A 23843-nucleotide genomic window follows, 5' to 3' on the forward strand; every position below is an offset into this window, starting at 1 on the left:
CATTCCTTCGAGCTGAACCTGGCTGTTGCGATAAGCACACATAGCAAGAAGCACACACACTACTGCTACATTGATCTGACCTATTTCTCCAAAGCAACTTACAGTTTTAAGACAATAATTTTTAGAGAAGGATAATTTCTCTTGTGTCAATTTAGGATAAGTACCTTGCTCAAGGGTTTGAACCAGTTCTTGAAAACAAGGCAACAGCTCTAACCACTATGCCACCTGCTGCTCTACACACTGAAAGTTGAACTCCAGCTTTCATGTTCCTCATAAACCTCACCTGAAAAGCAGCTGAGGTAAACATGCAGAGACTGGAATCCAGTCATTCACAGTGGCCTAACAGTGCTCGGTTCCTGTCAGCAAGGAGAAATCACCTCCACGTCTGCATGGCCTGAGAAGCAGAGGGAGCAGCAGAGTGGCGAATGGTCCTCTGGAGGAGGGGGAGCGTGGGCGATTGCAGAACCATTCCTCGGAGGAGGAGAAGCCGGTGGACAGCGCTTGTCGGGCTGGGGCCCTGGCCAGGTTGTGTGGGCGGTCGGCAAGAGGCAGGAGGGAGGAAGCAGTCGAAGGAACTGCCGACTCGGGTGCTGGAAAGCTGGGGGGGTACAGTGCACCAAAACAACATAAAGAGCACCCTCTCTTCTTAGTGAGGCCATATACTGACTTAACTCCAGGACAGCCCGCTGGCCCATAGGCAAAGGACTGGTCCCAGCAGAAGACACAACTCGGTCCCTGCACTTCCAAAAACATGGCTGTTTTGGCCACGCACTAAGAGCCTTCCATGTTTCGCAGCACTGTGTAACTGCTTCTGTGTTCCTTGCAGTCAGAAAGCTGCATTTTGCATTTCTCTGCAAACACCAGAATGCAAACCCATTGTCTACGCTAATTAGCAAAAGGTTTTGTCAGGGTTTCCTCCTCAAGCCAAGGGCATAATGAAGACTGAGTACATGTCCTTCTCCAGGAACAGTGGATAAAAACATCTGCCCAAGTGGGACTGACTCCCAAGAACAGAGTGAAATCTGTCACTGCGGCAATGAATCACCACCCTGCTGTTAAACTGGTAACCTTTATTTATCTAACACCTCTGTCCAAGGCCACTAGCAGTGTTAGGTAAGCAACTTTTATATTGATTTACCCAATTGTAGAGCAGACTATTGTTACTGGTGTAATTTAGTGTAAGTACCTTGACTGAGACTACTACAGCTTGAGAGTGGATTTGAACCAGGCATCTTCAGGCTACAAGGAGATGGCTGTAACCACTATGCCACCTGCAGCTTCTGACTAGATGCAACAGGGACTGAAAGAAAATTAGTGCTGCTGTTGAGCACTCCTCAACAGGCTCACGAGCAGCCAGTCACAGATCACAGCAATGTTAGTGAAAAAGGAGAACGAGGCCCAGTGGGGGGGTCACTCTTTCCCACGCCTGCAGCACAAAAGCCTTTAGGCAAAGACTATACAATACAAAGACCTTCATTGGGTCCTGAGGCCTGGAGTCAATTGTTTTGGGGGAGCAGCATTAAGCACCAAACTCAGAGAACTGGGTAAAAAGTGCTCAGCCTGAGGACTCCATGTCACCCATCATCTCTCACAGTACTGACAATTGTTCACTCTGGGCTGTACATCACTGTTGAGAAAAATGTCTGCTAAATGATAAAATGCAAATGTAAAGGCAGGCAAGTGTCTCAGTGCAGGGCCCCGAGGTCTCGGGCTGTGGGCTCGACATACGGCATATTTCTTTAGCATCCGCAGGTCCAGTGGATAGAACAAGACAAAGGACTGCAAACTGAGAGTCCAGACCTTGTGCCAGATGTCAGGTCTCCTGGTTAAACTCCCACCGCCTGCAAAGGAACACGTTTGTTCTACGAATGGTTCACCCACGCACTGAAAACACCGCACTGCAGAGTGCTGTTGTCTGAACACTGCCCTCTGCTGGTGGCTGTCGGAAGAGTGCCGGCACCGCTGGGGAAGCCCATCGAATTCACAGCACCGTGCCCATTGACCAGTGTCAGGTTCAAATAACTAAAACATACAAACACTAAACAAAGCATACGTGGCACAAAGTAACCTGAAGATCTGTAAAGGGCATACATTTACCGTACTGGCAAATGGTAAAATCAAAACCAAGGACTAAAATATGTCTGAGAAATCAGAGAGAGCAGGAGCTTGCATAACAAGCTACTCTAAAGTTACAGCGCACAAAGAAAACAACTAAACTAAGTGCAACAAATCATATCATTGCAACAAAATATTGACTGAACGAAGGGCAAATCCTCTTCACAATTCACAAGATAATGAGGATTTACACTCCAATGAGTGTGCCAAAGGATATGTTATCTGTGAAATCCTGCAGGGCCAACCATTGCACCTTTAACTAAACAATTTTCGGGACATTCAGATTGAACAGAATCTGAGAGACAGCCTGCTAAATGACACGTTTTAATAATGATGTAATCAACGGATGCAGATGAACAAAGCTCTACTGAAGCTGAGGCCAGATGTGTCCAAATGTGGATTGAGAGTCCGCAAATCACAAGAAAGATGAGAAACAGAGTTGACAGGGTGGTGAAGGACCCCAGTGCGGGAACTCGACTTTCCAGTCTAGTCCATGGTACTCACTCTGCCTGGGCTGCCCAATGAAGTTTGCTCCATGTGCAGTGGTGCGAATCCTTCAGCTGGGCAGCATCCCCACTGGCTGGTGGAGGTTCGAATTCCAAAGCGCTGCTGCACGTTCAGGCGTTCCTCGTCTGTTCTCGCACTCCTCTGTATGCTCTATCTCTTGCTTGCTCCCTCACTTGCCTGCTTCCCTCTCTCTCCCTCTTCTGTCCTGCCTCCCTGCAGTTCCCTTAACGCCCACTTGTGGCAAACTATCTTGGCTCAGCACCGGTCAACTGTTTCACATGGGGGCAACACGAGAGAATCTGATAGAGTAAAACTGCATATGGACTGGACATGATGTGAAAGGAAAGTGTGACATAAAGGTGGAAAAAGCATCAAAGGACAGTGAAGTGAGGGAACATAAAACAGTGCAATAAAAAGCACAGCACTTTTCCAGCACACTGGATGATCCCTGAGTAGCGGAACCCACCTGAACACTCCAGTGCCCAGCAGACAGATGAGAAATGCTGCTTTGGATTATGGTTAGGCAAAAAAGAAGATCTTAGCGGAACAAAAAATATTCTAGATAACATTTCATTGCCAAGGAAATGATGGGGAGACATGCAAGAGGTCCTAGAAGACTGCCCATACACACTGCTGGCACAATACAGTGTGGAGAGGGCACGGAAGGGTGCTCCCATGACCATTTCAGTTCATCATGCTTCTTGGTAAGATCTGGAATAGGGGAAGTAGCAGATGAACGGCATTCATCTGAGCACACACCAGTTAGGGTACAGGTCCCTTATGACTTCTGGCTTTGCGTCTGTCTTCTTTCACCTAAGACACAGACAGAACTTGCCCTCTCATCCCACTTAAGGAAAGACTGTGAAGAAGCTCAAGAGATGCCACCTGAACTTGGAATTCCATATGGCAGCAGCTACAGCAAACATTACATGTCAGTGCAGTGGTTTTCCCTATGTCACCTAATTAATTTCTCTGACACTTTTCCAAGGTGAGTTACAACATGAGGTCTGTACACAGCAATTTACAGCAATTTACCCATTTATACAGTTGGCTAATATTTACTTTATCATTTCAGGATAAGTACCTTCCTTCAAGGTACTGCAGTAGGAGAAGTATTTTGAGACCAAAATCCTGGACAGCAAGGTGCAAGGTCTAATTACAGTGCCAGTTGTTCACCCTTGTTGGTGGTCCCTCTGGCCCACAGTGGTCCTCCACCACACTCCAGGGTTTCCAAGGCCAGATGAAGAACACGGCTCTACTTAACAGGCTCATTACACTGTTGACACTTTTTACCATACATGTACAGCCTCTACACATTTTCCCAATTCTCTATGTCTTCACCAGTGTGAATTTCTTCACCCACAGAGCACCAAGCCCAAGTAGAATCAAAATCCAGAACAGAGCTGTTAAATCAGGTTCGAGAGTAAAGAACTCCTACAAGCACCTGGGGGACTGTGACTGTGACTGCAAGAGAGCGCCCCCCGGTGCTGCCGCCTCCAAGACACGAGGCAGCCATGTCCAATCTCATTAAGTGACTCATGGTAAGAGAGTGGAGAGGAGATCGGAGGTGTGAGGCGCTTCCATTTGTCCAATATTGGAACCGCAATGTCCAAACCTGGTTTCATATGGGCTCAGTACTGAGCCAAGCGCTGAATTAGAAGCCCAAACATAATTGTCAGCACAGAGATTCGTCACAATGGCAATTGGCAAGGAGAACCTGCGGCAATTAGGAGATGTCTGTGGGAGGGATGAGCCGCCAGGAGCACAACACTCAAAATGAGATGAATGTGTAAGACAAGGGTGGCGGAAATTGTGTGCACAGGACTGAAACAAATCTCTGTATATCTGAATGTATTTATGTAAGTGTGGGGAACATGAATTAATATGTGTGTATGTATCTATGTCTGAATATAAGTATAATTAGTGTGTGTGCTTCAGTGCACTTCTCAGTGTTGAAGGCTGTAATTGGTGTGTGTGGCTGAAGAATGACCTTCGTGTGTCTGAGTGTATTTGCACACTAGAGTCTTAATGATCTTCTTCTTCTGTTCTTGGCTCCCCAGATAGTTCCTTCTCGAAATGTAGGCCCTTTCATTGTACCAAGAACAGCTGGGAGCACACCAGGCAGTCCTTCCATCATCATCTAGAATAATGCACATACTGTATAGTAACTTATGTTAAAAACAATTCAGTTATGAATTTTTGAATATACAAAATGTTTTCCAATTTATTTACTTCTTTTTAATTGCTCTTTTTATTACTAAATCTCAGTTGTCTCATAAGCATCAGTGAACTCTTTGTGGCTCAGGAAGTAATTTTTTTCCCTTTTTAAATAAAAAGTAATTAAGAGTTTGTTTTATGGGAATTCTCTTCATGAGCAGATCTTCAAGGACGAATTACCTCCAGGAAGAGGTGAGGGAGGAATGTAAAATTTAATAAACTGATTTGTGTGTCTAGGTTAATTACTTTGTTCAAGTGGAACTGTGTGCATTTGTGTGTTTGTGTTTTTATTTCTATTTGTGCAGACACATTTGGGGAATCTCGGAACAGAGTTAATGAGGGGAGTGTCAGAATGTGGCACTACTCTGGCTCAGCTACTCAGCAGCCAGCTTTCTCTCCCACATACAATACACACCACTCCACTGCCACAGCAAAGGTGATGGGAGTAAGAGAGTGGCACTTTAAAAATTCCATGACAAATGAATAACACAAGGAGAGACGGCCTGCAACCGACTCCTCCGGAGACCGCTGCACACATCAATCCTGAAAATAATAAGAATTTGTTCCATCCTTCAAACAAGGAGCCACAAGGACCAGGACACATGGAGAAACCAGGAAAACCCGTGTTCACTATACTCATTATTGGCTGTAACAAAAGATAACATGACAATCACACAGCATGTTTTCTCACCACCTGCATTCTTTACAGCTTCAGACAAGGAGCTTTAAAAATCTATTTGAGGATCGCCACCTAATGCCATTATCCTGTTGTGAGATGCTCACTAATGAACAAGTTCTCCCTCAGTTAAACCCAAACACACCAACATTTCCAACATCAAAGGGGAAATGATGCTTTTTACATATCCTGCACCTTCTGAGTCTTTGCACAGAAAATCATGCAGGGTTCCTGCATTGTCATTATTCTACACATCGTACCATGTCCTCTGCTTGAATGTGCAGCTTCAGTTACAAATCCAACAATTTCATGAGATAACAGTGAACTTCTTCAACAGATACAATACAGAATATTTCTGGCTAAGAACTTATATTGCATAATCCAAGTAACCACCTGTTTATATGCCTGTAAATACGCCTCATAAACGGACAATCTGTTGCCTGCAACAGTTAGAGGACATGATATTTTTACATTTTCTTTTTCTAACAAAATCTTCTTCAGCAGAGGCAATACCACCCCCAGGCTGAAAAGGGGGGCTACGATCAGAAATAAACACAAGGGGCATGAAAAAACACACGGTCAAACAATGACAGAAGAGGTGTCATTAAAAAACTGTCTCTGTCAAAACCGTTTTCAAATTTCAGTAATGGATAATATTCATATAAATCCTACTTTTAAATACCAGTAATGATATTCAGTAATGATATTCACATAATCTGTTTTAACGATGCTGTAACAGAAGAATTAATGAAAAATTTTTAAGGCAATAGGAGACAGTGGACCCAAATGGTTTTAATTATGCAATAAAAAGGAGCCTACAGGCCATGTAACAGAGACCCCTACCTCCAGGTCATCCAAGGAACGGGTCAGACTCAAGAGCTTGGGCTGGCCAACAGAGCGACGAGGGAAGGGAAATGCCACTCCCAAAGCTCCAAACCTTGACCGCTGTGGGAAGAGAGGGAATAGGACACATGTTAGCACCCCAGCACTCAACCTTACTTTGTCACCCTAAGCCACTGCACTGCCCATTGGCACCTTAAATCACATACATATTCAGAAAGGCACCATATTTTCAGCCATTTTCCACTTCCAGCAGCACCATCCAACACAGCCACATGCAAATGTACAGATACAAGAGTGCATTATTTCACACAAAAGGTACATGGATAGCCTCTGTGACCTTTTCTGGGGTGATTCCACAATGACATTCTGAGCACTCACATCTCATCCTCTTCCACACTACCGTTGCCATCTTACTCCTACGTCAAAAGCGGACAATAAGCCCCCTCTGCCAGGAGCCCTGCTATTAAAGTGATGATCCGGCTTGTGCCTCTGCTATGGAGTAAAAGAATTACCATCAATTACCATAGTAGCACGCGGATGAGGCCCTGTAATTTGCTTAGCTTCCAGCGCAAAACTGTCTTCCGTGTTAACAGATGCAAGCTAAAAACAGATCTGACATATTCCCATGCAGCACACATTATATAAGCAGCAGTTTGGAAACGTTCGCAATTTTGGGAAAACATAAAGAAAGCAATGGTTTCAGATTTTTAACAGAAGCAGTTAATAGAAAGCACAGTAAATCATATTTACTGAGAGAATGAGACCAAACGCATGGAAAACCCACACATGCATGAACACACCCACACGCTTCAGAGCCAACTGCTCACATTCTTTATTCTGTATTATACTTTACGACAGACATAGCTAATCTGTACCTGTCATCATCCTGCATCCAAGACCCGCAAACACAGAACACACTCATCTGGATAAATAGGAATCAATATGTGGAGAGCAAAGTCACGAAGTTGATTATAACCACTATCACCACAGAGAGGATGCTAATGCAAAACAATGACAAATTCAGCTCTAAATCAGTAAATACCAAAGTGCTAAATATCTTCATGCTAGTATTTTCTTATAGTTCAGTAGGTATTCAGCTAAATAATTTACACAAATGACAGCAATGACTTTATCAGGTAGACGTGATAAACCTCATGCTTACAGGCATACTGGCTCCTCAACTTACAAACACAACTGGAAGTGCAAGTCTGGAAGTGCTCTGAATGCCCTTTACTGCTACTTATTGGCTGGGCACAGAAACACAGGTTGCGTTCGCTCGTACAAATTTTGTAAAATAGGTAACTTCAACAATTCATAGGATCAGGAGACAGCATACTTGTTAAGCTTTTGAGCTCAGTGTTTCAGCAAAAAGTTTTTAGCAATTGTCCCTATTTGCAAGACATGTCAGAAAGGTCTAAGTTTCTATTTCATGTTCAGAGTTTTGAGAAACTGCAGTGCACCTTCGGTAAAGGATGCAAAGTGTTATTGAAAAAAAAAATCCTGATTTTTATAGGGAAAAAAAAATGTGCTGCAATAAAAACAAACTTATTTTGTGGCTGTAGCTATTCAGACCTTTCGTAAGAAAACCACTCTATATCTCACATGGATTACTCTGTGCACACACACTGACTGTCCCAACCGGGGTCGCAGTGAGCCGGAGCCCAACCCAGCAACACAGGGCGCAAAGCTGGAGGGGGAGGAGACACATCCAGGACGGGACGCCAGTCCGTCACAGGGCACCCCAAGCGGGACTCGAACCCCAGCCCCGCCAGAGAGCAGGACCCAGCCAAGCCTGCTGCACCACCACGCCCCCTCTGGATTACTTGATAAACTTTAAAATCAAGTGTATCAAAACTATGGTACGGCATTTCTTCTGTAACCACCGTCAACTGAATCATTTATTTCAGGCTAAATGACACTCGTGTCTAACATTTTTACTTTAGGTTTATTGTTCATTCTCTCCTGTGCTCCAGATGAGGTGTGATAGTCTCCTGACCTTCCTCTTTCAGAAAAGCCACCTCTTCACTCATCTTCAGTGAACTGTCTAACAGCTATTTTTCTGTCTCACTCAGCAATGGTTCTCATCATAGCTTACTGTGACTCTAGACTTCAAGTTCTATAATAATTTGTTTTTATGCCTCACTTTGTAATACTTTGATTGTCCAGTTTATGACTGATGTTCTGTATTTCATCGCAGAGTCATTTTTTTCAGTGTTATCCATTGACCGTGTAAATACTGAGGAGCACAAATATCACAAGTCATCAGGACAAGGGTATCTCTCACACACACACACACTTTCTGAACCGCTTGTCCCATACGGGGTCGCGGGGAGCCGGAGCTTACCCGGCAACACAGGGCGTAAGGCCAGAGGGGGAGGGGACACACGCAGGACGGGACGTCAGTCCGCCGCAAGGCACCCAAGCGAAACTTGAACCCCAGACCCACCAGAGAGCAGGACCCGGTCCAACCCACTGCGCCACCACGCCCCCCACAAGGGTATCAGATAATGAAAAATAATTGTGTTCTATAAAACACGTTGAGAAAACAAGTACATTTGTTTAATATGTGAATATAGTTAATTCAACATTTGCACTTGTAAATATTGTACATCCCTGAGGAAACTGCTCATCCAGGGAGTTGAACGGAGGAGGAGACCTCCATTCTTCTCTCCTCCTCCCCCATTCAGCATCATGGGATGATTCAGACTTTGCCCTGTTCCGCTCCTGTGCTCCCCACGGCTTGCCATCTTCGAGAGCTCCTCGCTGTTGCCGAGATACTGTGGTGGACCAGGAAACTACGGGCAGCTCACATCTGCAGCATGTGAGACAGCAATGCGACACTACATGCCAAACTACACAAATAGACCCAACCCACAGCTCTACACTAAACTCCAAATTACACAACAAACCCAACGAACAGCTCTGCACTAGGAAATAATACTGGAAGAGTGCATGACACACCAGCGCTTGTGTTGTTGCAATGAGCTTTAGCTAAATCTTCTTGTTGAAGAAGAAGACCTAATACTCCCAGTGATTGCTGGTCTCCTCCTCAGGAAGGCACCTTCATTCTTTAGAGAAACGACCCAATAAGCAGCCCGTCGCAGTGTCTCAGCACTGTATTTTTCCACCAAAATATCTCCAAGACAAAAAACATACTGGGAATACACAGTAGATATACTGTGACCAGTAGAGGAAGTTCTATCAACTCTGCCTCAACGAGACTGAAACCACTGTTCAGGAGACAGTACGACAAAACCTAGTTTTTATAGTCTCCATGCATCCTAACATGTTGAATACTTACTCCAAAATATTTGGCTGACAGTGTAGACACCTTCTGGCCATCCACTGGCATTTCACTAAACACTGTCTCAGGCACAAGTTACTGGTACACACAAAAAAAAAACTCATCCATTTCCTAGTGGTTATAGTAACAAGTGGATGTTAGAGCATTCTCTAATGGCTTAAAGACTTCAGTCACAGTGCAGTTTGCATGTCAGTAGTGATTATGGGAAAGAAATTACATTTAAGTTTAGTATGAAAAAAAAATTAGTTTAGGAGCAAAGATGTTTTGTAATATCTGTGACAATGCTAATGTCAATAGTTAGATGTCTTAAGTCAAAGACTGAAACTGGAGCATACCATTAAGAATGGAATGACCAAGTACAAACTTGCAGCATGTGTGCCGCAATCCTGGACTGAATCTCTTAAGATTCACTAAAACTCATGACAGGTCACACACACATCATTCTGGGAAAGTGCACCACTAGCTCCCTCTACCTTCCTCTTCCCACATTTGCTCTGCTTTCCGCCGGTCAGCTCTCCGACTGATCTGTCTGGGAAAAAGAAAGTTTTGGCCCGTTTCTCCTTCCAAACCACTTCTTCAGCTGCAAGATTTCCAGTGCTTTGGCTCATGGGTCGTGGCTTCTCTCTGCGATTTACATCTGTGGATCCCAGATGACATTGCCGGTCACTATTCTTGGTCACTGCTCCATCTGAAAGGGTCCCGGTAAGATTAAAGGCCACTTTCCGGGAGAAGCCAAAGCAGTTTACTGTGTTCACGCTATTACATGGTCTACTGGGGCTGCCCTCCAGGTTGACCAGGAGGACCCTATCACTGGGGTCCTCTGTAACGAGGTTGCCAATCCCACTGTCGCAGTCAGTGTATGGGTGTGTATCGGGAAAGGCCCGGGGCTGATCCATTTCCACAGACTCATGAATGTCTTGCTGGAGTAGAAGAAACAGTTGCAGGAGGCGCTGCACTGTCGAGGGAAACTCCAGGCAGCCATCGAATACGGGCGTCGGGGTGCACTCCAAACAGAAGCGCCTAGCAACATCCTGATGGGCTTTGTGGCTGCATAGTTCAGGGTCCACAGCAAACGCATGGCAGGAGGTCCTCGGTCTGTTCTCCACAGGTGCAGCGACCAGTCCAAAGAACCGGCCGTCATCAGGGCAGATGGCGCTGAACACCAGTGTTTCGGCGAGGTAGCTGGCTAGCACAGCTCCCGAGTCACCGCGCACCCGGACTCCCGCAGGCACAGCTTCCACCAGGACCAGTGACCGAACCGTGTGCTCAGTCCACAGGCGTCTCAGGCAGGACCGGACAACATCCTCCGTGGGGCCTGTGGCAGCGGGCAACTCCGCACACCCTAAGTACCCCACAACCATCCTGATGTGGGGGACATCCAACCACATTCCGTCCCCACTCTCACACCCGTCCACAAAAATCGAGTCCCAGTCAGGGACCTTGACTGGTCCCATGTCCACACCCGACCCCCCAGTGGCTCTGCGGAAAAAGCTCAGATGCCTTTTCGCCTGTAGGGACATCATTTAGCCTCTGTGAAGAAGTTAGCAAATGTGGAAAATGAAGATCAACAGTATAGTCTTCGCTGAAGCCAAGGACAGAAACAGCTGGGTCTCTCAGTAAGTCACAGCAAGCTGAAGTCACCTCAGGCAGGGAAGAAAAAAAAGTGAGAGTCACTGAATGAAATTTAATGAATTAAGTGCAGTGTGGACTTCTCAATAATAATAATAATAATAATAATAAAAATAATAATAATAATAATAATAAAAATAAAGAGAAGAAAAGTTACCTCAGACGCGTACTCGTCTTCACCTGTCACCCTTCCTTTCCTGGCGCTCAAACCTCAGACACAGCAAACCGTCTCGATTCAGAGCCCGCTTCTCAAAAAGCCCCGCCTACAATTTACAAGTGTCCAATCACACGGGCGCCAATACTCAGAGACACGCCTCCAACTCCGGTTTTTCCAATCGCAGTCGGAGATTCCCCAAAATCCCGTCTCGGATTTCTTTACCTCCGGCACAGTTCCACCCAGTAACGACTTTTAAAAGCGCTGATCCAATCACAGAACGTGGATTCCTGTTGCCATGGCACCGGAGGGAGTTTCCAGTACAGCATTGGCTACGTGTTCTGTTTGTCATTTTTAAACTCACGTCGCGTGCCTGTCGAGCAGGTGCACGCAGAATACGCAAAATCGTCATTTCAACAGAAAGATGAATCATTTACTGTTATAGTGGACCTGATAAACTTTTTTCCTATTTTCAGGTTTATTCGGTTTAGTAAAGGTGTTACAACTATACAAATTGTATTACAATAACCCGAAATTTTACAGAAACGTTGTGAAAAAATGGTGCTGAGGCCATGCCAGGCATCTTTATTTCGTCATTTCTTCCAACTGCTCATACATGTTAACGTGACGTTGAAGTACTTCACATACTACTGTCTTTTTTGAAGGAAAAAACTGTATATTTCTTTGTCGATCTTCAATGTCACCTGTCACAGTGTTAAGTGGCCTATGATGAATGAAGCATGTGTATGTAAAAAGTCTTTTAAGGTTATGCAGTCAAAGGGAAATAATAATGTCCTCTGTCGGCTCCACGTTGACACCGAAACACAACTAGTGTGACATGCACCCAGAATTCATCAATATTTTCACATGTTGCATATGCTACACAATAAACATCACCAGGAATTTTTATTTTGGCATTTAATGCTGAAATATGTTTGCAGTTTTTGCACCAGGTAAAACAGCTGAATTCTTCTGACAACTTTTATTTTTAAGCTGTGGACATTGCATGTGTTTATGTGTGGTGGCGTGTGTCTCAGCCCTGGCCTGGACCCACCCCCCTGGAGTCTGCTGGTACCCAGGGCATCGGCTGCATCGCTGGGGAGATCATCTTCTCCAGGAGGTTCATCATGCGCTCCTGCAGCTGCAGACTCTGCACCTGGAGGAAGTTCTGCTGGTGCATTACTCGACGCACCTCCCGACACGCCTCCTCCACGGCCCGGCCCAGCCGCCTCTGCTCCTGCAGCATGGCCTCCAGCACACGCAGCTTCCTCCTTTTCAGCGCAGAGCGCAGCACCTTCTTCCTCTTTGTGGGCGGCGGCTGCGACCTGCACACAGCACTGCGGTCAGGGGACACCTGGACTCTCTGAGGCAGCACAGTGCTGACCTCCTGAAACCTGCGCATGCTAACACACATATAAGCATACGTTCCTTCACAGAAAACGGTTCCCTTCCAACGGCTGAGTACCGTAAATGAGTCTCCGGGTACCACTAAAAAGTTGAGCATCCTAACAGTCAGTCAACATGGATGCAAATACGCTGACTCCTCTGGAAAAGCGTGGAGTCGGAACTGTGGGACCACCTTCATTCAACTCACTTCCACAGTGTTTCCAGTTCCTGTCTAGTGTTCCTAAGTGCCGGTGATCAATAACAAGATGAGAAACGTTTCATGTTTGCGGCAAGAATCGGTCGACAATCAGCACTGAATACGAATTCATGCCAACGACATTATTTTGATTTTCAGTCGTTTTAAATTAGTTTCATTAAATTTTAACATTGCAAAGTAGTCTGTGGTAAAAATGTTCAAATACAAATACATTGTAGGTCATTTTATTTGTCATGGTTACGTCCAAATTTTTTACATAATTGAACCGGTGCATAAACTGAGGGATGTCTGTCTTACGTACCTTTTGTTTATTGTGATTTAATGGTGAAAGTGGCATTGGAGTTACAAACAAACTGAGTCACTGACCGGTCCCAGCTGTGATTGTACACCGAGGAGCTATTGCACCCAGAAAATATGAACACCCGGCGGTCAAGAAAGACAGTCACCTGGGCTCCAGGGACTGCAGGCTGCCCGAGCTCTCGGAACCCCCCACTTCCACCTGTGGCTCCTGCTCCTCAGAGGAGCCCGTGTACTCGGGCAGGAACCCTGGTGGGGAGGCACTGGGGAGAGACGGCGATGCCTCGGGGCAGGTCACAGAGAGATGCGGGGGCTGCTGCTCACAGCTCTGTGTCCCGCCCACATCCAGGGCCTTGGACAGAATGCGGTCTATCGCTCGGAAGTAGGGCCACTCTGGCGTTGGAGCACTGCCGTTGGCTGAACATTTCAACTTCCTGTTGCGGGGCAGAGGGGATTACATCACCACACACACACACACACACACACACACACACACACACAGCACTTCTGCATCTTCACAACAAATGCTAAATGACCTTGTACTGGAAGCCTTTATGACTGCATACTGCACAACAGGGGTGTCCAACATGGGACACAGTTATAGGTATCCGCACACACTCTAACACACATTGCAACTAAAAAAATATAATAATTTTCAGTATAGACCTTAAGATGCACTGTGTCACTTGCCATGATAGTAACACATGTGGCCCTCAGACTTGTTCACAGAAGTCACTGTTACCCTTGGCTAGAAAAGGCTGTAACCCCCTTGATGTACTGTGCGGTGAATGAACATGCACACACAAAAGACAGTTCCTTTAACACACTTTCTCAAGGGTACAACAGCAGGAGAGGAATTCAAGCCTGCTCCCATAAAGTGCAATGGCAGAGCCTCTAACCACTCGTGTGCTCTTCTATCGGGCAAAGCTACATTTGCCACATTTATTCAGCATAGCAGTGCCACTCAGCAACGGCTGCGCTGCCAGTCCACCAGAAGAGCGAGGGCCTCATCCAGCCTACACTGGCTCTGATCCACATGTTCAACGCTTTGAGTGACAACAGCGCTGCCCTGTGGGTGGGTTAGCCCTTCCTCTCCCTGGCCTCACGGGTGCCACACGCTGCCGTCCCTCCCACACTTGCCTGTACTGGAAAGTCATGTTCGTAATTTTCATCTTAATTTCTTCCCTGTGCCGATGTTCGCCCGTGAGCTCCAGGAACCTCTTAGCCATCTTCTCGTAGATCTTTGCGTTCCGCTTGGCCTTCCTGAGCTCGGCAACAAACTCCTCCCACACACACACGAGGCCCTTCATCTCTGCGTCCGTCCAGTTGCGGGCGCGCCGGTGCTTTTCGCTGTGACCCAGCAGAGCGAACCCCAGCCCATCATCTGCAGCCATCGCATGGGGGAGCAAACTGAACGTCCTGTGGTACAAATGTAGAGAGAGGTTGCTGTGTCTCACCCCCTTGTCCTCCGAGGGGTAGGCAGGCCAGGCTGTCCCTCCCAGCTCAGCAAAGAGGCCTGCAAACGGGGCCCGGGGCCGTAGAGGGATCCGGTTAAAAGCTTTTAAGTGGGGAAGTTCGTCACCGTGATGTCAAGTTGCCTTGGCAACCATGTGTGAGCACTCGCTCGCTCGCTCAGGTCTCTCTCTCTCTCTCTCACCGACTCCTGCTCCATAGCAAAAAGCTTTTAGCTGAAAGCCCATAAAGCAGCCTGGGGCTCACTGCAAATCCACACGTAAAATAATACCCGCAGGGAGGTGAGAGAGCAGGATGTTCCGTTTCCTTGGCGACTTGCGGTTACTCTTAGATTCTGTCCAAACAATGCATTTAAAAGCTTTTAATGCCATCTATGTGTATATGTTTTTTTCAAAATCTAGTGCTTTTAGAAAACTCTTATAGAATATCAATAGCAATGGGCTGAAAGATGCCACCCTGAGCATTACAAAGGTCAGGGTGCAAATGAAGGAGAACAAAGGACAAAACCTACAGAGCTGACACAGTTTTTCATAATCCTGCTGTTATTTTTTTCAAGTTCTGTCTTTGCCTCTGATCATCTTTCCACCTGAAGCCGTCGCACCACCTCACCAGGTCAAAACAAGGTCAAGCACGGGATCAGAATTACATGACCGAATATAAACCCTAACAGAAACAATGTGGCACAACAGAGCTGCGGGCTGCAGCATTCTCTGCTCTTATCTTTTATGGGAAATCACCAACAAAACAATATTTGTAAGACAGGTGTGACACAGCGTGCGGCGAGAGAGAAAAGGCACACAGAGCAGCCACTGCTCTATCACATCTGTCACGTTTTGGACAGAAGTGACTTCAGAGCTGCCTCTGCAGCATCGCGTGGAGTTCGGGAACGGTGCCTCTGGACTGGCAGACCGGGGTGGTGGTTCCTCTTTTTAAGAAGGGGGACCAGAGATTGTGTTCCAACTACAGGGGAATCACACTCCTTAGCCTCCCTGGGAAAGTCTATGCCAGAGTACTGGAAAGGAGAATCCGACCGATAGTCGAACCTCGGATTCAGGAGGAGCAATGCGGTTTTCGCCCTGGCCGTGGAACACTGCACCAGCTCTATACCCTCACTAGGGTGCTGGAGGGTTCGTGGGAGTTTGCCCAACCAGTCCATATGTGTTTTGTGGACCTGGAGAAGGTATTCGACCGTGTCCCTCGTGGCATCCTGTGGGAGGTACTTTGGGATTATGGGGTCCGGGGCTCGCTGCTACGGGCTGTTCGTTCCCTGTATGACCGGAGCAGGAGCTTGGTTCGCATTGCCGGCAGTAAGTCAGACCTGTTCCCGGTGCATGTTGGACTCCGCCAGGGCTGCCCTTTGTCACCGATTCTGTTCATTATCTTCATGGACAGAATTTCTAGGCGCAGCCAGGGAACGGAGGGTGTCTGTTTTGGTGGCCGCGAGATCTCGTCTCTGCTTTTTGCGGACGATGTGGTCCTGTTGGCTTCATCAGGTCAAGACTTGCAGCGTGCACTGGGGAGGTTTGCAGCCGGGTGCGAAGCGGCGGGGATGAGAATCAGCACCTCCAAATCCGAGGCCATGGTTCTCAGTCGGAAAAAGGTGGATTGCCCCCTCCGGGTTAGGGGGGAGTTGCTCCTTCAAGTGAAGGAGTTTAAGTATCTCGGGGTCTTGTTCACGAGTGAGGGAAAAATGGAGCGGCAGGTTGACAGACGGATCGGTGCGGCGTCCGCAGTAATGCGGTCATTGTACCGGTCTGTTGTGGTGAAGAGGGAGCTGAGTCGTAAGGCGAAGCTCTCAATTTACCGGTCGATCTACGTTCCTACCCTCACCTATGGTCATGAACTCTGGATCATGACCAAAAGAATGAGATCGCGGATACAAGCGGCAGAAATGAGTTTCCTCCGCAGAGTGGCTGGGCGCACCCTTAGGGATAGGGTGAGGAGCTCAGTCACCCGGGAGGAGCTCGGAGTAGAGCCGCTGCTCCTCCGCATCGAGAGGAGCCAGTTGAGGTGGCTCGGGCATCTGTTCCGGATGCCTCCTGGACGCCTCCCTGGGGAGGTGTTCCGGGCTTCTCCCACTGGGAGGAGGCCTCGGAGCAGACCCAGGACACGTTGGAGAGACTATGTCTCCCGGCTGTCCTGGGAACGCCTTGGGGTTTCCCCAGAGGAACTGGAGGAGGTGTGCGGGGAGAGGGAAGTCTGGAGGACTCTGCTCGGACTGCTGCCCCCGCGACCCGGCCCCGGATAGCGGAGGAAGGTGAGGTGAGATGAGATGAGACTTCAGAACTGGATCAGGCTGAGCAGCCTGTCATTGTCACTGTGAACACAAGGTGGCAGTAAGTACCCCATGCACAGGACCGGCCCCCTAAGACACCGCCCACTCTGACTTCCCTCCTTTTCCACTGCTTGTGGTGCTCCTCTCATAGTCAAACAGGCCAAACCCACTCAAGTTCCACAAGAAGTACTGCAGAAGAACGCTGCAGATGTAAATAGGATGTGTATATTAGATATAACATCTTTAACCATTTGTCTCATTAAAGGGAAAATTGAGATGTTCATATAAACCGTAATGTTTTACCGTAGTTTAGAACCATAGTTTTATTTTTTAAGTATGGTATAAATGTCAGACAAGGTAGAAAGACCAGCTGGCAAAGCTTGTACAAGGATTATGCTGAAAGTCCCTTGTGTATGAAGATGGACCCTGGTATTTCTGTCAGTGAGCAGGAGAGGACAATCCAAATTTTATATTACATGTGGGTTCTTCCAGCATTTGGACATCATCTACATGTTCAGGCCAGACCTGGTCCCTCTTGATCAATGCTCTTTTTTCTAACTTTATTAAATTCAATAAAGTTAAAAAAAAATTACAAATATTAAACACTACATAGGACAGTACATAATTACACACACACACACACATTTTCAGAACCGCTTGTCCCCGTGACATAATTACATCACCATCCTATTAAAAGAGTAAATTCACATTATTATATCTGAAAGATTATTTAGTCATATGTAATTAAACAACTCATATTTCACAATATAGAGAATGTGAAACTATCAGAGATTAAAAACAAGATACACATATTAAGAATAAAAACTTGGGCTTTAAGACCTTAAAACAATAAAAATGTGCAAAGAAAAATCCTAAAGTAACAGTACCGCAAGTCGTTTCTTGAATATAATCTAAACCGATAGAGTTGGTCTGGAGGACTTGCAGGGTATACAAATATTTCTTTGATATATTTTAGAACTTTGATATACTTAAACATTGAGTTTCATCAGGTTTTACAGGGAAATCATGATCTAAAAAAGCTGACTGAGGTGAGCTTTTGTTAAAGGGCTCATAAGGATAAACGCAAGCAAGCGCTGTGATGGACAACAGCTTTTGACATTTAACTGGTCGCTCACTGGAGGATCCAGGACCTCACTTACAGTAGCTGTGGGATGGAAACACTCACAGTACATGTCATTCTCTGTGAACCTTGGTTCATGCCTTTAAAGGTCCAGAACTGTTTTACGTAGTACAGCACATCCTTACACAGGAGGGGACATGTACTGAATGTGAACCAGAAAGGGGTGGGGTGTCCCAAGTTTGTTTGGACATAAGATCAGTACACCACACCAAGCATCACTTATTCAATACAACATTTGGTTTATTGCTATTTATCTGCTTCGTAGACTCTTTTAGGACCTTCAGCAACTTACAGATTAAACTTTATTCATTTGTACTGACACCTGAGAGTGAAACTGAGGCATTCATTATTATCTGTGGTTTCCAGAAGCACGGAGTTGGCCACAATGTTCTCAGCCTCTAATGCCATCCTCTGAGTCCCATCTGGACTCCATTTGCATACCTGAGAAGAAAGGACGGTGGTGGTACCAAAGCTGAGGTGGAGGATCATCTTCAGGTGGTGGACACCAGCTTGACTGTGCTTCTCCATCGCTTGATATGAAGCCCCACACTTTTCAGCAGTGTGTCATGATCAAATGGAGATGCGGAAGCTGTGGACTCAAGTGCAGAGTTTATTTAGAAGTGTGAAGTGCAAAGTTGGTCAGTATAGGTTTGGTGCTGTGACAGGGATGAAGAATTGAGAACAAGGAGATTCTAATGACATGGAGACTGGAAGATTCGGGTAACACAATGAAGGCAAGACACGGGAAGCAAGAACTTGGAAACAAGTAGCAGGAACCCCAGAACAAAATGTATGTGATGCAGACCAGCTCAAGTAGAGCAGGAACAACAGCATGCTCTCCTTGATCATCTATTGCATGGCTGCTCTCTCTTTTAAAAACACAGTATTGATTGACTGATTGACAGAGTGAAAACAGGTGTGCTGGATATTCTCTAAGAACTTCCAACTGAATACCCGTGCAAAATGATCAATATACAGTAGGTGTGCAGCTGAAACAGAGAGAATTACAATAAATTATGCAAATAATAAGTTCACAAACTAAAACATTACTAAAAAACAACAGCAGTATACATTTTTCCAGTCATCAGCAATTTAAGAATTTGTTTAAGAATTTGTAGTTGTTAATTTCATTCTGGTCTTCAAGGAAATATTTGGTAATTCACAGAACTGGACAGTTCGCAGAATAAACACTGAGGGACTGCTCCCTTTGCCATTGACCGCTCTGCGTCAGAAGCCACGCAGACCCGTTTCAGGTGCACCCAGTTCCTCTCCTTCTCCACCACTCCTGCTGCCATGGCTGTCCCGTGCACAGCTGCCGCCGTCCTCAGCCTGCTCTCGCTGACCGCAGCTGCCCCGTCCGGCTGCGAGGACGCGCTCACACCCCTGGAGACGGTCAACCACTCTCAGGTATGGCTCATGCCTTCTGGCTCACCCTCTGGTGCTCATCCAGGACTCTTTAATGTAGCAGATGGAGGAGCTGAGCTCTTTTATACCCTCTGCACATTGTTCACAGTAACAGCCATCCCTTTTGGATGACTAGGAGAGGACAGGACAGGACAGCTTTATTAGTCAGTGCAGAGAAATGGGATTATGGGACATGTTGGGGTGTTTAGGAAAAAGAGGTGGCAAGTTCTGGCCTTGTCACCTGAAACAGGTTCGCGTTCTTCATCAGGACTCCTCTTGTCTCAGGAGCCATGGTTTTTTATTAGTCCATTTGAAGCAGAAGGACTCTCATACGTAAATAGAGTAAAACCATCTAAGCGTCACACCTCCCTTCATCTGGATGATGATCATGATAAGTATGTGCGACAACTAAATCTGCCTTTTTCTCTTGCCAGAATTCTGGGAAATGGTTCCTTGTTGGAGGAGCTTGTGAATGCAAGAAAACGCAAACCTGTCTGAGAAATATAGAGAATGCCTGGATGGAAATGATAGTTAACCCTCAGCGTGACAAAATTTTTCTCAATGCTGCTGCCAAGATGTAAGTTCACTCAGAAAATTATCAGCTCACCAGGTATGACATGGAAAATAGTCACTGTGCTCCTGTTCTGCATGTGTTGCTAAAAGCAATGACTATAGCAAACAGTGAAATATTAAATTTAGTCAGCACTGTAGTGTATTGAGAAGCCGGGCAATGTAATGGTTCAACCAGTTTGTGCTCCTTAAAGACCTGCAGGTAGTATAGTCCACTTTTCTTGGTTTCAACGTGTTTACTGTGTTAATTTTGTCACAACTTCTCATTTCAGCAATGGATCATGTCATTTTTTTCTTGAAAACATAGAAATTGTTAAAGCCTCTCTCCTATTTGGCAAGTATCTCTATGACTATGCAATGCAAATGATCTCTTCTAATTGGTAAAACGTTACATACTGCAGTCGGATATGAGATGTACGTCGCTTGGGAGAAAAGCGTCTGCTAAATAAATAAATGCGAATGTAATGTATGTAGATATAAGCGATGTGTAAACATTGTTTTTAATGAGGAACACAACAGAAGTCGAGAAGTGAAAGGATATTGCGGTGAAACAATTTGCATGCAAACTTCAGATTTTTTAATTGCCTGCTGTGTTGAAGGAAGATCCACAGGAGAAGCTGAAACTGAGTTTGCATGATCAGATCAGGTGCTCCCAATCTGGAACTTTCAGAGCTCAATGGGACGCGACTGAATGGGACAGTCTGTTCTTGTGGTGTTTTTAAGACCCTGAACGGGTTGACGACTTGGTCCATCTATACAACTGTCCCAGCTGCTTGCTCATGAAATTCAACAACACTGAAGACGGGAAAACCATTCATTGTGTACAGCTGTGGGGTGAGAACTCCTCCGACATAGTCCTCAACAGGGACCAGGTCAACTCAGATCCCAGACAGTGTAAAGACTGCCTGCACACATGTGGACTGCTCAGAGAACATACTCAGACACACACACACTACGGTCAAACACTAGGATGTAACTGCAACCACGAGTCTGGTGCAAATTATGGTTCCCAAGTTCTGTCACATGTGACCCTGTCACCAAATTGTCTTCTGTCTGGCCACCACGTCCACAGCAAGAACCAGGAATCTCAGTGTTGCGGAGCTGGATGCACACAAACGCCGAATGGAGTGTTTTGGCTTAGGAGGCTTGATCTTGAAGGACCCTGACACAGGTGACCCTGGGAGCCAATCCACCCACACAAACTTTCAGCTGTAAAATCTCTGAACAAATATTTGCGTTGGTAGGTAAATATTAATGAGACATGAATCCGTTCAAAGTACCGCTCATAAACATGATTCCCACAGTCCCTTCCCTGCTGACGCTTTTACCCAAGCAGAATATGACCTTTTTATACAGCTGGTCTTTAACTGCAGTAAGTCCAAGATTAAGTATCTTGTCAGGTTCAAACTAGCAACCTTCAAGTCACAAGGTCACAGCCATGACCAGTACCCTAGAGGCTGCCCTGGTAAAGCTTATCAGGATAGAGCAGGACAGGTGTGGAAAATCCAGAGATATGGAATTCCCTTCCATCAATACAGCTGAGCAGCACACCTGTGTGGGACTGAATTCACTTTCGTCATGCTTCTCCTGCAGACCTCTGTCCCAACAACCTGAACTTCTCATCCAAAGTCTGGTCTATGAAGCACCAGCTGACCTCTGAGACCCCGCTCAACTGTGAGAATTTGCTCAGACCGCAGTATCCGAGTGACCTTACTCAGGTGGGTGTGGAGGCCTGCAGATCACGCTTTGGTGCCTGTGTGCACGTGTGGTCATTGCATGTCTGAGATTGTGTGCATGACAGAGGATGTGACCGTGATCCTTGAACCTTGACTGGAGGAGTGGGTTTCATCATTTGTTTGCTCTACATACAGTTTGTTACAAACACATTTGCTCAGGGAGATAAACCCAGGAGATCCCGAGCCTCAGTCCACTGATGTGCTCTTCAATCACCTTCAGGTGTCGGGAAACTGGTTCCTTATTGCCGAAGCAGACAATAATTCTAGAAGTTCTATGGCAGAAGTGGAAAGTGTCTGGATGAAGATATCGCCAACACCACAGAATGGCACCTTCTACATCAACACTATAATCAAGACGTAAGCTCATCCAGAAACATCTTCTTTCTGGTACCACCAGGTGCCTCATGAGTTACACAGGTGTAGAACAAGCAACAAACGTCCTGTGGAACGAGGAGAAATCATCTCTTATCGAGTTTTTCAAATCCTTACTCTTCCTCACTGCACTTGTTTTGTACTCCTTTCTCTGCTTGCAGCCATAAGGGTTGTGAGATATACAGGACCAACAGAACCATCGCCCACAATACTATCACAGCAGGCAAGCATCACCACGCTGAGCTAATGATGAGTAGTTAGTTAACATTAACGATAAGGAAATTAAAGGCACAATGTGCTCCCTTAATGACTGAATATAAATGAAGATTAAACAATGTTGAATGATAGAGGTTTGTGTGGTTTTCCTTTTCAAAATGGCAGTTTCTTCAGGCATTGGTCCAAAACAGCATGTGATGGAGCTGCTCAGCTGGTCCGACTCTCTGCTCTTGAAGTTCAGCCACAATGCACAGAGCAAGGTGATCTTGCAGCTGCATATCTGGGGTCAGTGCATTTCCTCTGCTACACCCATGCCAGGGTACCGTGTCCTTCATGGCTTTTGCCACAGTCCCACTGTGGGAGGCGTGCTCAACCCCTCTGACCACTGCTTCCACAGGAAGAACCAGGACCCTTAGCGAACCTGTCATGGACACGTTCAGGAGACACGTGGACTGTCTGGACCTGAGACTCCCTGTGTACATGGACCCTGAGAAAGGTTACCATCTCCTCTGAGTCCCACAGACCCTCACAATAATCTCTGAGCCTTAAAGTCTTTGAGAGAGGATGCTGGAATTGTCCTCCAAACATAACATGAAGCAAGACTTGCCTACATGCTCTTACATTTACATTTATTTAGTTAGCAGACACTTTTCTCCAAAGCAACTTCCAATGACTCTATGCAGTGTTACCAGCCTACACGCCTTATTCACGAAGGTGACTTACACTGCTAGATACACTACTTACAATGGGTCACTCATCCATACTCCAGTGGAGCACATTCTCTCTGTCACTCACACACATTTCTTCACAGACTCAGGCCAAAATGTGCCAGAAGGACCAATTCTCCAGTACAGCACCTGGCATTTGAGAACATCTGTCCAGGACTAGTGTGAGTTCCACACTCTCTCTTACAGATTTGTGCTCTAAAGAAGGGATCACCTCATTTAAAGAGGATGTCGCCACACACCAGTATTCCAAGTCGGACTGACGATGAAATGCCTGCGAAAAGCGGCCGGCCGGTCCACAGAGAGTGACCGTGACAGACAGGATCACAGACATCACTGCCTTGCTCCTGTCAGCTGAATCCCATTTCTTCAGCTTCTCTACATTTCCAGTTCTCACTTCCAAAACAGGAATATTCTGGGAAAAAAATTGAAAGGAATCTGATGAATAAAATATTACTGACATGAATGTGTTTTTAATTATTTCTACAATTCTGGTTTACAAGTGGTGACACAGTGGGTTTGGCCGGGTCCTGCTCTCCGGTGGGTCTGGGGTTCGAGTCCCGCTTGGGGTGCCTTGTGATGGACT

The 23843-nt window shown here is 46.1% G+C and overlaps 3 protein-coding genes across 3 annotated transcripts; 1 reads left to right on the plus strand and 2 right to left on the minus strand.

Moving 5' to 3' along the window:
• Positions 1 to 373: 373 nt before the first annotated feature.
• On the minus strand, positions 374 to 11182 carry LOC108931103 (uncharacterized). The gene is made up of 3 exons (XM_018746699.1): positions 10136 to 11182; positions 6359 to 6460; positions 374 to 598 (listed from the first exon to the last, which is right to left on the minus strand). The coding sequence occupies exons 1-3, from the start codon at positions 11180 to 11182 to the stop codon at positions 374 to 376; spliced, it is 1374 nt and encodes a 457-aa protein (XP_018602215.1).
• Positions 11183 to 12461: 1279 nt separating this feature from the next.
• msantd1 (Myb/SANT-like DNA-binding domain containing 1) lies at positions 12462 to 14879 on the minus strand. The gene is made up of 3 exons (XM_018746721.2): positions 14486 to 14879; positions 13495 to 13779; positions 12462 to 12770 (listed from the first exon to the last, which is right to left on the minus strand). Exons 1-3 carry the CDS (start codon positions 14737 to 14739, stop codon positions 12479 to 12481), a joined length of 831 nt encoding a protein of 276 aa, XP_018602237.1. The 5' UTR covers positions 14740 to 14879; the 3' UTR covers positions 12462 to 12478.
• A 4578-nt stretch (positions 14880 to 19457) lies between these two features.
• On the plus strand, positions 19458 to 23715 carry LOC108931100 (uncharacterized). Its single transcript, XM_018746695.2, has 11 exons — positions 19458 to 19641; positions 20073 to 20215; positions 20481 to 20542; positions 20932 to 21042; positions 21281 to 21379; positions 21802 to 21926; positions 22165 to 22301; positions 22478 to 22539; positions 22698 to 22817; positions 22930 to 23028; positions 23447 to 23715. Exons 1-11 carry the CDS (start codon positions 19528 to 19530, stop codon positions 23518 to 23520), a joined length of 1146 nt encoding a protein of 381 aa, XP_018602211.1. The 5' UTR covers positions 19458 to 19527; the 3' UTR covers positions 23521 to 23715.
• The last annotated feature ends 128 nt before the right edge of the window (positions 23716 to 23843 follow it).

Source organism: Scleropages formosus, chromosome 5 (genome assembly GCF_900964775.1).
Source record: "Scleropages formosus chromosome 5, fSclFor1.1, whole genome shotgun sequence".
Taxonomy (NCBI): Eukaryota; Metazoa; Chordata; class Actinopteri; order Osteoglossiformes; family Osteoglossidae; genus Scleropages; species Scleropages formosus.

Bases quoted from the DNA above. Each gene is read 5' to 3' on its own strand.
- LOC108931100 (XM_018746695.2), top strand. From the start codon at position 19,528: ATGGCTGTCCCGTGCACAGCTGCCGCCGTCCTCAGCCTGCTCTCGCTG. The intron at 20,543-20,931 runs GCAAGTATCTCT...GGTGTTTTTAAG, and splicing joins TAAAGCCTCTCTCCTATTTG to ACCCTGAACGGGTTGACGAC. The intron at 22,302-22,477 runs GTAAGCTCATCC...CTCTGCTTGCAG, and splicing joins ATCAACACTATAATCAAGAC to CCATAAGGGTTGTGAGATAT.
- msantd1 (XM_018746721.2), bottom strand. From the start codon at position 14,739: ATGGCTGCAGATGATGGGCTGGGGTTCGCTCTGCTGGGTCACAGCGAA. The intron at 13,780-14,485 runs GCAAGTGTGGGA...GCCCCGCAACAG, and splicing joins AACATGACTTTCCAGTACAG to GAAGTTGAAATGTTCAGCCA. The intron at 12,771-13,494 runs GTGACTGTCTTT...TGCTGTGTGCAG, and splicing joins CTGCAGTCCCTGGAGCCCAG to GTCGCAGCCGCCGCCCACAA.
- LOC108931103 (XM_018746699.1), bottom strand. From the start codon at position 11,182: ATGTCCCTACAGGCGAAAAGGCATCTGAGCTTTTTCCGCAGAGCCACT. The intron at 6,461-10,135 runs GTAGAGGGAGCT...CTCTTCCCACAG, and splicing joins GCAAATGTGGGAAGAGGAAG to CGGTCAAGGTTTGGAGCTTT. The intron at 599-6,358 runs GTAGGGGTCTCT...GTACCCCCCCAG, and splicing joins GTTCCTTGGATGACCTGGAG to CTTTCCAGCACCCGAGTCGG.